Source organism: Misgurnus anguillicaudatus, chromosome 18, assembly GCF_027580225.2.
Source record: "Misgurnus anguillicaudatus chromosome 18, ASM2758022v2, whole genome shotgun sequence".
Taxonomy (NCBI): domain Eukaryota; kingdom Metazoa; phylum Chordata; class Actinopteri; order Cypriniformes; family Cobitidae; genus Misgurnus; species Misgurnus anguillicaudatus.
In genome coordinates, this window is record NC_073354.2 from 35,032,413 (window position 1) to 35,047,345 (window position 14,933).

General features: G+C 37.5%; 2 protein-coding genes across 2 annotated transcripts; both read right to left on the reverse strand.

The window, feature by feature from the left end:
• Positions 1-1,370: 1,370 nt before the first annotated feature.
• On the reverse strand, positions 1,371-2,390 carry LOC141350302 (trace amine-associated receptor 2-like). Its single transcript, XM_073855400.1, has one exon. The coding sequence runs from the start codon at positions 2,388-2,390 to the stop codon at positions 1,371-1,373; it is 1,020 nt and encodes a 339-aa protein (XP_073711501.1).
• Positions 2,391-13,595: 11,205 nt separating this feature from the next.
• On the reverse strand, positions 13,596-14,615 carry LOC129429064 (trace amine-associated receptor 4-like). The gene has a single exon (XM_055185540.2). The coding sequence runs from the start codon at positions 14,613-14,615 to the stop codon at positions 13,596-13,598; it is 1,020 nt and encodes a 339-aa protein (XP_055041515.2).
• Between the last annotated feature and the right edge of the window lie 318 nt (positions 14,616-14,933).

Here is a 14,933-nt window from a genome sequence, read left to right on the forward strand (position 1 = left end):
CTGGGGGGCGATGAACACACCGCATCCAGAAACGGAGCACGGACGGAAATCCATCTTTAAAAAGACGACCCCGACCGTGACACGAATGAGTGGCTGTCTTTAAAAAGACACAAAGCTCAAACGTGCTGCTCTTTTAGGGAAATCACTCTTTTGTGCGAGCTGGTGAAACACACAGGGAGAGGCAAACGCACTCACTCGAACTCAAGTCCTAAAAAAAGAGACAGAGAGAGAGAGAAAGGGTGGAGAAAACACTGCGAGCCTCCGCTGAGGTGTCTTTGCCCAACCAACTTCAGCAAGCTGAGATTTTTTCTTCCCACAGAACAGGATCTACGAAGATCAGTTTAGAACAGCTTCTCGTGAGCAGATGTCTGCCGGCTTCGAAGCAATAAAGCTGATTTGGTATTATGCACCTGCGCCTTATATACGCACCTGGCGGGGCGGCGCCGGCATTATGCAAATACCTGCATGCCAAGTTCATTGGCGTTTTTGATAGTTCTCGAAGTAGATAGGTCACCCGCGAAGCGGTTCCCAATTCGTCGGTCACGACGTGACGTCGTAGTGACCGACTGAAAGGGAACCATCAACTATGGTACTAAGGGCTCGCATGCCATTTTGGCTCACTGTCAGATTGCCACAAGCCGATTCTGCAACATTTTAATATGTTGATTTGTCTCAGTGCATATGTTTTTATTTATTTTTATGCACTTAATAAAATGTTGGACATATTCTAAACTTTCTTGGCTTTTACATAGTGCCCAAATGAATTCCCCATTATGAGAACAATATCCTGTGGCACAGTTGTCAATACTTTTGTGAATTCTTTTGTATCATTATCTTGGGTTTAAATGTCTTATATCGCAAAACATACAGACTATTGAGGTCATGGCGTTAAAAGACAAGTTAAAAACACTTACCCTATATATCAGATCTATAACTGTTGGGCACTGTTTGTTTATTGTGTTGTTTAATCTCTGCTGTTTATTATAATGACCTAATATGTATGATGTTCCTATTGATATCATGCAGGCCTGAAGTTTTTTGTAGACTCATATTTACTTTATGTTATGAATAATGTCAAATAAGCAAAAGATTAAATCATACTGTAGTATGTGAGTATGATAAATGAATTAAATAATTACATAAACACTACCAGCTTCATTTATTTAGCCACAGAGTGTAAAAAATGCAGCCAAATGCAGTCAATATATTTTTATCCTACTTTAACTTATTATTATTATTTTACTTATTTTACTTGTTTTTAGTTATGTCAACTATTCACAGGTCAAAACTTAGTAAGTTAAAATGACTTGCAAAACCAAGTTGTTTCAACTTCATTTTACAGTACATTTATTTATCTTTATAAACTGTATTCATTCAAATGTCAGAGTATGTGAATGATTAAATCCACAGATATAAGTGAATATTAGAGTCTTAAAGGCCTTCTGAAAGCAAGGATAGAAAAATCCATAGATCAAAGGATTACAAGCTGAGTTAAAATATGCAAACCAAAATAAAGCCTCAAAAACATCAGCTGGGGTCACAAAATTAAGGAAAGGATTGACAGCAGCAGCAATAGAAAAAGGCAGCCAGCAGATAAAGAAAACACCCATAACAAGAGCCAGAGTTTTAGCTGCTTTTCTTTCTCTGTGTGCAGAGCTTTGACTGTTAACACCTGTGGTGGTCACAGACACTTTCTCTGACAAAACCTTTGCGTGTTTTTTCACAACATTGAATATGATGATATACAGAGTGCTCATTATAGTTCCTGGAATAATAAAAAACATGATAATAGAAGTTAGTCCCCATTCTTTGTTAAAAAACAAAACACAGCCACCAAAACAAGACATCTGTAATATAAGAGCTTCCAGACCAACAGCAAACACCCCTGAAAAAACAACAGAAAAGCAGTACACAAATGAAAAGATCCATGTAAGGGTGATTAATACAGTCACATTGTTGTTTGTGATCCTCATTTTGTATTTTAAAGGGTAATATATGGCACAGTATCTATCAATAGATATTAAACAAAGATGCAGTGTAGATGCGATACAAAGGGTGTAGTCCAAACTAAAATGTACTTTACAAATAACATCTCCCAAAAACCAGCAGCCCTCAACAGATCGCACCATACTGTAGGGCATCACCAGTAAACCCAGCAGACAGTCACACACAGCCAATGAGTGAACGATCAGATGAGTTGGAGACTGAAGCTGTTTGAAGTGAGAGATGGAGATGATGATCAGTAGATTCCCAAAAATTGTCATGAGGATTATGAGTGAAATGAAAGCGTACATTGCCACTTTAACTACAGTGAGTCGATGAGCTCTAGGACAAGAGTCTGGATGTAAAGGATAACACAGGAGAATATTCTCAGTCTCATTGGAAGACATCGTGCCTGAGAGGACTTAGTTAACAGGTAGACAATTATAACCCAAAGTTTAAACAAAATAATTTTAGAAATCACAACATGGTTCAGGCAAAAATATAAAGTAACATAAATACAGTACATGTCTATTCAATCTAACTTCCTAAATGAATGTGATATAGCTCAGATGTGTTCATTTATACAGTGCAGATCAGGTCTCAACCTCCCCAGCTGTATACGTAACTGATAAACCAACATTGTGACTCATGAGATTACAATAAAAAACTGAACTATGTGTTCTGAATTAAGGTCAATAAATGTATAATGGTGTGGTTAAAAATAATATGGTGGCTATTTACATATTAGAAAGTATATGAACAAAAAAACATGTAGGGGTGTGCTTTTCTCCAAACCGCAAGCCTATGCTGATTGAGTTGCTGTTGCACTATTCTTTGAAACGACCGGGGGCAACTTGAGCAATCGTGTCCAAAACCAAGACAAAGAAGAGGATAGACAAAGTCCTTCCCTGGTACTTGCAACATAAGAGCTTGATATATAAATATGAGACCATGAATAAAACAACAATCTCTTAAATATGTCTTTATTAAACATTATCATTTCATTAATGTTTTTTACTAAACAAACAATACAGAAATCTCAAGGTTAGTATTGTTTTCCTCAGTCATACATTTAATACAAATATAAGCACACCATAACTACACCAATATTTCAATAAAAAATACCAAAGATCACATTTAAAAGAATTTGTGTTTAAAATGGCAAAGTTTCCATACTTTACTTTAAGAGTGTCAGATAAACAGTATGCATTGTTTTACATGAATTGTTCAAAGAGATACATCACTGGCTTGCCTTCTCGGATGGAATCGCCTCAAGGTCGGTCATTTTCAGATGCGGAGCCAGGCTACAAAAATTCCTGTGCACACCTCCATGCAAAATGAGGCCTCACGCATCCACATCATTTTTTGCACCGTGCATCAACATTGCATGCGGCTTTACTATACTTGTGATGCTGGTGTCTGATTTTACACACTCTACTGTACGATGGTGAGCAGAGAAGCAATACATCAATGCAAGTGTAACTGGCTACAGAACAGTGCTCTAGTTTCTTTATAATTTTTTTTATTTTATTACCACATTTTTGGTTATGAACTTCTCAAAACTTCATACCGATTTCCCATGAGCAGTTCCTTTATAATATGTTTTATTTCAATTCATTTCTATTTGTATCTTGTATGCATATGTGACGGTGTGTAAAAGTTAAATTGATGCATAAATGGGGACAGCGCCATCTGTCTGCAGAGTGATGGCATTTAGCACGTGAGATGGGGACCGCCCACAGCAGAGATAATGAAACATGCTGTGGGTAAGTTGCACGTTTTCAGCAGCTGGAGAATTAAACTTTAAAATGATTAAAAACACATAACTAACTGCCTTATTGTTGATTTATCTGGCAATGAATCAATTGTAGAACTGTTGATATGTGTTTGGCATCAAATCTGATGTCTTATATCGAGTATTTTATATTGTTTTATGCAGAAGTTATTTTAATTATCCATGCTGTTTGCCTTATTTCAATGTGTTCTTAATAAATTGATTCAGTTCATGGGACTTTTCATTGATTTAATTGATTCAGTTCATGCCACTTTTCACTTAATATTGAGTTTGTTTATTTGTGTATGTACACTTGTAGCACATTTTACTTCCCATAATGAGTAAGAGCAATAGATATTTGCCTGACCAGTTTGCTCCTAGTCCAGTGGGAAGAGGCAGAGGGGTTTTTAGATGTGCCAATTGCCTTTTCAATGGACACCCCCAATAGTGGTAGTAGACCTAGCATTGTCAGAAGGGTGTGCACTGAGTGCTTAGAGTGTGATGCAGCAGACATGCAGTCAAATGTCAATCATAAGCCTAGTGAGGTGATCACATCAACACCTAATGCTGAACATGGTGTGCCCAATATGTTAGGGCAAATGAGTTCAATTGTCCATCAGATTGGTCAGCAGTTAGTGGACAACATTATATTTCATCTTAGTCCTTATAACGATAACACAACACGTGGACAATACCCTGATGAAAATAAAGCTACTAGCTTTTCAGACACTGCAAATTTGTCACCATCACAGGAAAGTCAAGGAGCCTCCTTCATTCAGAGGGGAGAGTTCTGACAAAATTGAGATTGAGGAATGGGAAGATCTGATCAGGACATTTGTCAAAACATAGAAGAAATCCTTGCACACCTGCGTGGTGAAGCAAAAGATGTAGTCAAATTCTGGATCAGGAATTGTGATTCCTCCACTACTGTCTGCCCAAATTCTGTATTGAGCCGGCTATGTAAACATTTTTGCTTTAGCTATTTATCATTACCCTCCTGTCCCTCTTGCTGATTTTTACACTACTTTGCCAGAGGAGGAGGATACAACTACTGGCTGAGACTAAACAAAGCTGCAGATGTTGCTTCAGAGTACCTCCGAGAGCAAGGTAAAACACAAGCCCAGTGTGGAAAAACTGTGCACATGTTTATCAGACACTGCCCGAGTAAAGACCTAGCCTTAACATTCAGGTCCAAACTGAATGACAAGTGGTCAGCACATGAAGTTCAGGCTGTACTCCACTAGTACAGTGCATCACAGCCAACATCAAAAAGTTTCAGTCAACTCTATTGATGTTAACACAGTTCCGTTGCCAGTTCACACAGTGTCTGAGTAACAACAAAAAGCACAGATTTATCTGCTCTTGAAAAGACTCCCTAGGATGGAAGGTTTGGATGCTTTGCCGTGTGCTATCTGCAGTGATGCTGCTCACTCTGCCTTAACACATTGCTGTGAGCACAGACTATGTTTTCAGTGTCAGTCTCCAGGTCACTTCAGGCATTTTTCCCTAGGAGAAGACTACAACCACCACAGCCCACCCAGGAAAACGAACAGGTCTGTGCGTTAGGGAGGTTAGTACAGACCAGGTTGATGACCCTTCCATCTTTGTAACACAAGATTATGAGTCAGTTTATGAGCAGTACAAACCCAGTGTCTTACCTGATAAAACCGCTATTTTTCAAGGAATACAAAGAGTCCCTAGAGCCAATTCATTATTTTACACTACTGTTTCTGTTGAAAATGGCCCATCTTTCACTGCATTACTTGACAGCGGTTAAATGGCCTACACTCATAGTGAGGCAGGTGAAGCAAGGTTGAGTCTTTCTACGTTGCCAAAGTGTCCTGCCGATGATCTTGTGATTATTTGATGTGGTGGTCATTAAGTCACACCAACGGCGATGCATGATCTGTCTGTCTGTTTTTATGGATGTAAAATGATAATACCTATGCTGGTCATTCCAGGCCAGGTAGATGAGATGATCTTGGGCAGTAACGCCATCAAAAGCCTGCTGTCTTTTCTAAAAAAAACATGGATGACTACTGGAAATTGGTCTCAATACCAAGTGGTAAAGGCGAGAGTGAGAGTTAATTTCCTTACTCTCCAACATTTTCTTACTCTTCTCGACTATGGACCTTACCTCTGGCTTCTATAATGTTCCTATGCATGAGGACGATAGAAAATACACAGCTTTCTCATCTCCATTCAGATTGCATGAATACAACAGGATGCCACAGGGTCTCTGCAATAGCCCAGCTACATTCATGACAAGAATTTTACAACTTTATTGTGTTACCTTGATGATCTCATGGTCTTTCCTCCCAAGCAGGTTGCACTTGAGTGGTTGGAGATGGTATTCTTAAGACTCAAGGCCCACAATCTCAAGCTTTCTTCTAAAAAATGCAATTTTTTGAGAAAGTCAGTTCAATTTCTTGGCCATGTAATTTGCGAAGATGGTGTCAAGACAGACCCTGGGAAGATAAAGGCCATTACAGATGTTAAAGCAGTTGACTTGATGGATTCTGATGGAATCCCTCCATGCCATAGAAAAATCAGATCATTCTTAGTCATGGTATTATACTACAAACATTTTATAGAGAGATGTTCTGCAAAAGCCAAGCCTTTGTTTGATGTTATATCTAAAACAGAAACAAAGAGCTTTAAAGGCAGGAGGAGAAAGCTCAACTCGAAAGCTGTTTGTGTAAAACTCTTACAGACAGGCTGGACAGACAAATGTCAGAGAGCGTTTGACTCTTTGAAAGAGGATCTTCTCTCAAGTGTAACATTTGCATTTGCTAGCAAGACGTTATTACGCTTTCAAATGAATTACCCAGCTCACAGGCTAGAATTACTCGCCCTTAAATGGGCGATATGTGACAAGTTTCATTATTAGTTGAAGGGGCGTCATTTCATAGCTTGGACGGATAATAATCCCCTCACATACATACTCAACAAGCCAAGACTCGATGCTTGTGAACAACGCTGGGTTGCTAAGTTAGCATCCTTCAGCTTCGACCTCCTCCCTCCATTCAAATCGCCATCCAAAGTCACGCCTCTTTCAAAACACATGAACACGCACAGTCTCATTCACCAGTGAGAAAACTTTGCAGTACAAAGTTTATAACATTACCAAAATAACCAAAATAAACAACTGGTTTGCATCAAAATTAGTTAAAGGACACTTTCAGTTGTGTAGACGTAGTAACTATATCATTAAACTAATCCGTAAAACGAACACAAATTTCTTAAGTAACACAATGTTTCATCAAAATAGAATATAATCCATCTCAATACAAACATACCTACCCTACCAAAATAAACAGTGCAACGACCCTATAAGACCCTTTGTCTCCTGCAGCTGTTTGCTTCTCGTGGTAAAGCAGTAAAGTCACCGATGTTAATTTGGGTTTTTGCTTTTTGCTGATCCAGGCAGTTTTTGTGTTGATATAAAACATGTCTTTCATTTTGTGGCTCCTGTGCAGGTTGTAAATTCAGCAGAAAAGTTTGCCATTCTCCCTGTTTACAGACGGGAGGTGAGGGCATATGAACGTGCCAATGACGTATGATGTCTGCGTGGACAAGGTGTGCGGTGGCATTCAAATTACACTTACGGATGAGGGACAAAAAAGCCAACGTCCATTCGGACTGAGCTCTATGATTGGTTGAAAATTGTCTGGTCCTACGCCTTTCACAGATGACAAAAATGTCTACAATTACATTTAAACAACTTAACATAATGATTGCTATCAGGATGTGAGGAGACTTTTAACCAGCATAACTAAAAATGTTTCTGGATCAAATGAGATACCCTGCCTTTAATGAAGGATTTGTTGAAAATGTCTGGTGTCAAGAAATTGCACACAACTCCTTATCACCCGATGGGAAACGGGATCACAGAACACTTCAAAAGAACCTTAGGGAATATGATAAGAGCTTTACCTCCCCAGTTCAAAGCTAAGTGGCCACAGTCTCTGCAGATGCTGACATTTTGTTATAACTACACTGTTCACGAAACCACTGGCTTTGTACCTTTCTATTTGATATTTGGGCATCTAAAACTGTATAGGCAACTCTTATGTACACTGAATAAAAAATAAGAACTCTCTTATACTGTAAATATGTTCACGATTATTTTTTTCTAATGAAAGATTGCATAATCCTTTTTATAGACACTGAAGTCACATGACTGCAGTGATGTGGCTGACGTACGATGAGGCTGACGTGTTATCAGGTGAGCCCCAGCTTTTTTTTGTGCGCCGAGCTTCATTTACAGTCTGAGGGTGATGCACGCTGTAAGTTTGAAAAAAACTTTGCAAACATATCTGAGGATAATATGTCAGCCACGTCACTCTAGTCACGTGACTTCACGCAGTTCACAACAGAACCGTGAGAGAAGACAATGCTGAATAAAGTGTTATTTTTGGACCAAAATGTATTTTCAATGCTTCAGCACATTCTAACTGACCCACTGATGTCACATGAACTACTTTGATGATGTTTTTGTTGCATTTCTGTACATGGACAGTGTACCGTACATAGATTTTCAATAGAGGGTCAGAAAGCTCTCGGACTTAATCTAAAACAACTTAATCTGTGTTCCGAAGATTAACAGAGGTCTTCGAAGTTTGGAATGACATGAGGGTCATTAATGAGATTATTTTCATTTTTGGGTGAACTATCCCTATGAAATAGCCACGCTGTTCCCTTGGGGGGCGGGGGCAATAACAAAACAAACAGAAGCTGCTTATGCAGTATGTAAATACACACAGACAATGACACCCCTCACTGCATGCTAGAATCTAAAAAAAACAAGCCGATTTCAACCTCAAAATGTACGCTGTTAAATATACAAATACTGTTATCTCAAACATGAAGAGGCTTCTTCATGATCTCAACTAACAGATTCTGCGAAAAAAAGAAAATCACCAATTTGGAAAAAAAACGCTTATTTCTCATTTAGTTCGAAAGATGTTCTGCCAACTTGTGTCACTGGTTTCCATGACAGGGCACATATATGTTTATAATGGCAAAAAACACTATGTGATTAGTTTAATATTTTAATAAACCAATAAAGGCATTTAAATTGGCATGTTTTCTGTGCTTTTGGTTTTAACTCCGGCAAGTGGGAGTGATAGCGACGTGAGTGTGCATGTAAAGTAGAAATTAACTAACTAGGGATAGATATTCTGATGTTTTTTTTCAAGTGGTTGAATACGCAGGATTTTAATGCTTCTGATGACCAACGATCGAGGTCCTGAATTTGTTTATTAGAGAGAGGCCTTTTTGAGCTGCAGTGGTTGCAGCCAGAGCCGGATTAACCCAAAGGCAAACTAGGCACGTGCCTAGGGCCCGATTGGCGGGATGGGGCCCAGACAGAGGGGGAATTTTTTTTTTTTTACAAATGTCCCATCTACAATTTCGCAGCTGTCAGGCGGGATCCCTGTATGTCCAAAACCATTGTTTTTCAGGAAATTAAAAAAACGCCGTATTTTTTAAGTTATTAAACATTATTTCATTAAAGACAAGCTTTATGACTCGGGAGCAGAGAGATACGAACTTATGCTCTCATTGATAAAAATGGTACGGACACAGACGTCGCCGCTGCCAGCAGTGTTCAACAAATACTGCGGTCACATTGAGCATTAAAGACGATGCTTCAATAGTTAACCAAAGCTGACTGTAGTATACATCTTACTAAACTCGATTTAAAGGTTTACGATCTATAAGTGACGCAATACAAAACACGATGAGCGGACTGCTGTCTAATAAGTGGAAATGAATCTGCTCGCAAACTTACCTTCGTGGCTCACAGGCTTCCTTCTGCACAGAAGCATTACAGCTATCGAGTTTTAATAAATGTACTTAAACCTGACTACACTTGTTAGTGCCTAACAAACAGAAGTATTATATTAATTAAACAGCCATTTTATCTCCAATAAATAAAACATTTACTTGTGTTTAACATTCACAAAATAATTTAATGGTGGTATGCAAAACATTTAATTTAATTCAAAATTGAATTCAATAAAAACATTGCTGCTTGTGTTTTACATGCACAAAATAATTTAATGGTGGTATCCAAAACATTCAATTTAATAAAAGTATTATATTAGATACATTTTAAAACTTCAATGCATGTATGATAAGCCTTGTAATACGTAAATATTTAAAATACATCAATAACTGATATCATAGGTTAACACAGAAAAAAATCATAGTTAAGTCTTTCTTTATTAAGCCCATTACTGAGTGTATTTGTGTTTGTGAGTTTATGACTGTTGTTGTCTGAGGTGGTGACTCGGATGGGGACGCCAGTCATCAGAATGGGTGATTTTCAAGTTCATCGTTCCACTCTGTACCTGACAGAGTTCCTTTAAGGACACAGACATGGCTGCAAAAAATAAATAAATAAAGGACAAACGGTCATTTCCCTACGTTATATAATAAGGCATGTTTGCGTATAATAACAAGGAAAAAAAACAGTTCCTTGCATAATAATTCATGACTGCAATGGCAGAACTAGCGGGGTCAAGATTTTTTTTTCTTTAAGCCCCACAAAAATCACGTTAGATACCAAACATGATAACAAAACCAATGGATAGTGGCTAACTAAGTCAACTGCAAGCAATCTGTGTTTTAAATTCACTTCACAAACGTGAATAGCGTAAAGAAAAATCTAGCAGCTTCAGAAACGATACATTAGACTTTAGCACTACCATTACTTTGAGATAAAACTGTTATACATAATATAAAAACTGTTATTATATAATTCATATAACTGAAACATAAATAACCAGTGTTTTGAGGACATTTACCTCAGTGGACGTGTTGCTCGACGAGGATTTCGTTGCGATTCTCAATCTTGAAGAGAAATATGCAGTGAAGCTCTCCCGCGGATTACTGACACCTATTGGTTATTTACTGGTACTACTGCCTTAACAATGACACTCCCAATGGATAAGGTGAGGATAATTTAATAGCATTTAATAGAGCCGTGTAATGACGTATAAATAATAAATTTAGCAAAAAATTGTCTGATAGACTGGTTAATATACAACACATGACTTAATTTGGTATACAAACAACCAATTTGTAAGCAAAGACTAGGCTATGTAAAATGTGAATTAACTTTTATTAGTGACTTTGGTAAGTTTCAGATTTCAATTCATAAATAACCTCGATGGGGGGGGGGGGGGGGGGCAAAAAATGCAGCCTGCCTAGTGTAGTCCATTTATTTAATCCGGCTCTGGTTGCAGCACCAATGTGGAACGAAAATTGACTTCCTGGGATACAAAGACAAAGTGTCCTTTCCTAAATTGATCTGTCTTACTTTGTTTGATGAAAAATTATATTGTGTTGAGGTTTAGAAATCTAAAACATCTGACATTGTAGGTTGGATGACTGGATTGAATTTTGAGAGGACTGCAAATTCAGAGCAGTGAAGAAAACAAAAAAGCCTAAATTAACATTTTGTCCAGCGGGCAGTTTGATGGGACTGGTAGCGGCCCGAGCCAAAAGGTGGAAATGCACCTAGATAGTCAATTGTAATGGGCTGCCTGGAGTCTGTGTTGGTTTGCTTATTTCTAAATATAGTTTTGATGAGGAGTGAAGTTTAAGAGTTATTTATACCCTTACAAAAATAACCATGATTGAAAAAAACATAGTTGTCAAAACCATGGATATTTTGTAGTAACCATGTTTTATTTTTTAGTTTTTACTGTAGTAAAACCATGGTGAATTTTTATAAGGGTAGCTGATGAAGGTTTGCAAAGATTAGTTTATTAAAGAAATGAATACAACTTAGATAGCCTTTAATTGAACTGGGTTGAGTGTGTTGAGGAAATAAATAAATATGGGCAACAGAGAAAAATTGGGAAATGGTAAGCTGTAGGAGAGGTGAAATAACTTAAAGGGGTGAGGAATCGTCTGTTTTTATTGTTTTATATTGTTGTCTGAGGTCTACATAATGACGTTCGGGTGGCTTTTACATGCAAAAACATCAAAAGCAATAAGTAATACACTATTCTGTACCTTGGTTTAGAGGCTGGCTCGAAAAAAGGTCAGTTTTGATGGGCAGGCCACATTGAAGACCTGGACGTAAACCCCCACTGCTAGGATTGGATAGCATCATTCCCCATCATTACATGTGGGGAATTGTTTTGAAACCTTAATGTATAAAAATAGCAGGCGTGTGACGCGCCAGCGCGACCTTAAGTAATCACGTCGAAAGGTTGCATGTTAACTGTATTAAAGACCTTACATGCCGAACTGTATTGTTTTATTACCTTAGAATGAGCTGTTTAATCTAACAGGAATTTGTCGTCATGATTCTACAGTAGCCCTAAATGGACAAACTGATCTATAGTTTGTTTTGTCCCTATGTTGTCTTAAATGATGACATGTTTGTCCTTTGGCGGCTACCACATGCGTTTTGAAAGGCAGGGATGAGCTGTTGATTGCAGTTCACAATCTCACAACTAGATGCCGGTAACTTTAACACACACCACCTTTAAACTGGTGGTCTTCTTCCTCCATTTACAGTTTATCCGCTTACAAATTGTATTGTTTTATTGCACGTAATGCCCAAAACACACCCATTACTCATTACGAGAATAAAAACAACCCTTCTACACTGTGCGGCAGGGCCACAGATCATTTTTTAGTTGTTAAACTAGCAAAATTGGATTTGGACATGACCTAAGCGCACTTGCACAGTATGCTTTATACCATGTACTTAGATCCATAAAATAGGGCCCAAATAATGGTGAGCAATTTTTGATGACATCAATCATGAAATTTAATCATTGTCATAGCGTCACCTACAGTATGCAAACATATATGTGGAAAGGAACTAAAATCTCTAAATTCTCTTGTGACCTTAGTTTAGAAATTTCTTAATTTTGAAGAGATCATTTTGATCCAATGAATTAAACCAATTTAAATTTAGTCCAAGACACATGGTTGTTTAAACTTTCTTAACTGAAAGCAGCTTAAACTGACATATCTTAAAATATATCAGAGCCATTGTTTTGTCTCTAAATGCACACCAGTAGTGTTTATTTGTAAGGTATGTTTGTAAAAATTACGTAAATGTCCTAATACAAGTGCTGGTCATATAATTAGAATTCACTAACTCCATTTAAAAATATTCAATAATTACACAAAGACTGATATATTTGAAATGTTTATTTCTTTAACTTTTGATGATTATAACTGACAACTAAGGAAAATCCCAAATTCAGTGTCTCATAAAATTAGAATATTAAGACCAATACAAAGAAAGTATGGCCAACATTGTTATTTGAATCATGACTTTATTCATGTATGATTAAACAGTTGTCATTTTTTCTGAATACTTTTTTATTAAACATCATCTTGGGTTTTAATATCTCATATCACAAAAGATACAGATTATTAAAGTCAGAACATTTAAAGACAAGTTAAAAACATTTGCCATATACATCTCAGATCTAAAATTGTCTGCCACTTTTTGCTCAATGTGTTGTTGACCTCTGCTGTTTAATATAATGAATGATCTAAAATGTATGATGTTCCTATTGATATTATTACAGGCCTGGAGGATTTTTTTTAGATTTAATCATTATTTAGAGATTTAATCAAACATTAACTATAGCATGTGAAACTACATAAAGAGAATGATAGAGGAATTAAATATCTCTCCCGGACAGCAGACGACTCTGGGCCGGATCCGCACCGGATCAGCGCCAGAGCTGTTGACTTCGGCGCGGATCCAGCCCAGAGTCGTCTGCTGTCTGGGCTAAAATCAACTAGCTTTACATTTATTCAGTCATTGGTTTTTATTTATCTACGGAAACTGTATTCATTCAAATGTCAGAGTATGTGAATGATTGAATCCACAGATATAAGTAAATATGAGAGTCTTAAAGGCCTTCTGAAAGCGAGGATAGAAAAATCCATAGATCAAAGGATTACAAGCAGAGTTAAAATATGAAAGCCAAAGTAAAGCCTCAAAAACCTCAGCTGGGGTCACAAAATTAATGAAAGGGTCAACAGCAGTGGCAATAGATAAGGGCAGCCAGCAGATAAAGAAAACGCCCATAACAAGAGCCAGAGTTTTAGCTGATTTTCTTTCTCTGTGTGCAGAGCTTTTAATGTTTACACCTGTGGTGGTCACAGACACTTTCTCTGACAAAACCTTTGCTTGTTTTTTTACAACTCTGAATATGATGATATACAGAGAGCTCATTATTGTTCCTGGAACAATAAATGCCAAGATTACACAAATTATTCCCCATTCCTTGTTAAAAAACACAGCACAGCCACCAAAACAAGACATCTGTAATATATAAGCTTCAAGACCAACAGCATTCACCCCTGAAAACACAATGCTAAAGCTGTACACAACTGAAAAGATCCATGTAAAGGTGATAAATACAGTCACATTGTTGTTTGTGATCCTCATTCTGTACTTCAGAGGGTCACAGATGGCCCAGTATCTATCAATCGATATTAAACTAAGATGTATTAAAGAAGAGAAACAGAAGGTCATGTCCAAACTAGAATGAACTCTACAAATAACATCTCCCAAAAACCAGCAGCCCTCGACAGATCGCACCATACCGTAGGGCATCACCAGTGAACCCAGCAGACAGTCACACACAGCCAATGACTGAACGATCAGATGAGTTGGAGACTGAAGCTGTTTGAAGTGAGAGATGGAGATGATGATCAGCAGATTCCCAAAAACTGTCATGAGGATCATGAGTGAAATAATAGCGTACATTGACACTTTAACAACAGTAAGACGTTGAGCTCTAGGACAAGAGTCTGGATGTAAAGGATAACAAAGGAAAATATTCTCAGTCTCATTGAAAGACATTGCGTCTTAAAGGACTTTTTTTGTAAATGTAAACAGACAGATATTATAACCCAAAATGTAAAAAAAAATTGTTTAGATATTACAACATGGTTAAGGCAAATATATAAAGAAACATAGACATAAATACAGTACATGCTTATTCAATCTAACTTCCTAAATGAATGTGATATAGCTCAGATGTGTTCATTTATACAGTTCAGGTCAGGTCTCAAGCTCCCCAGCTGTATACGTAACTAACTGATACACAAACATTGTGACTCATGAGATTACAATAAAAAAATGAATTGTGTGTCCTGAATTAAAGGTCAATGGAGGTGC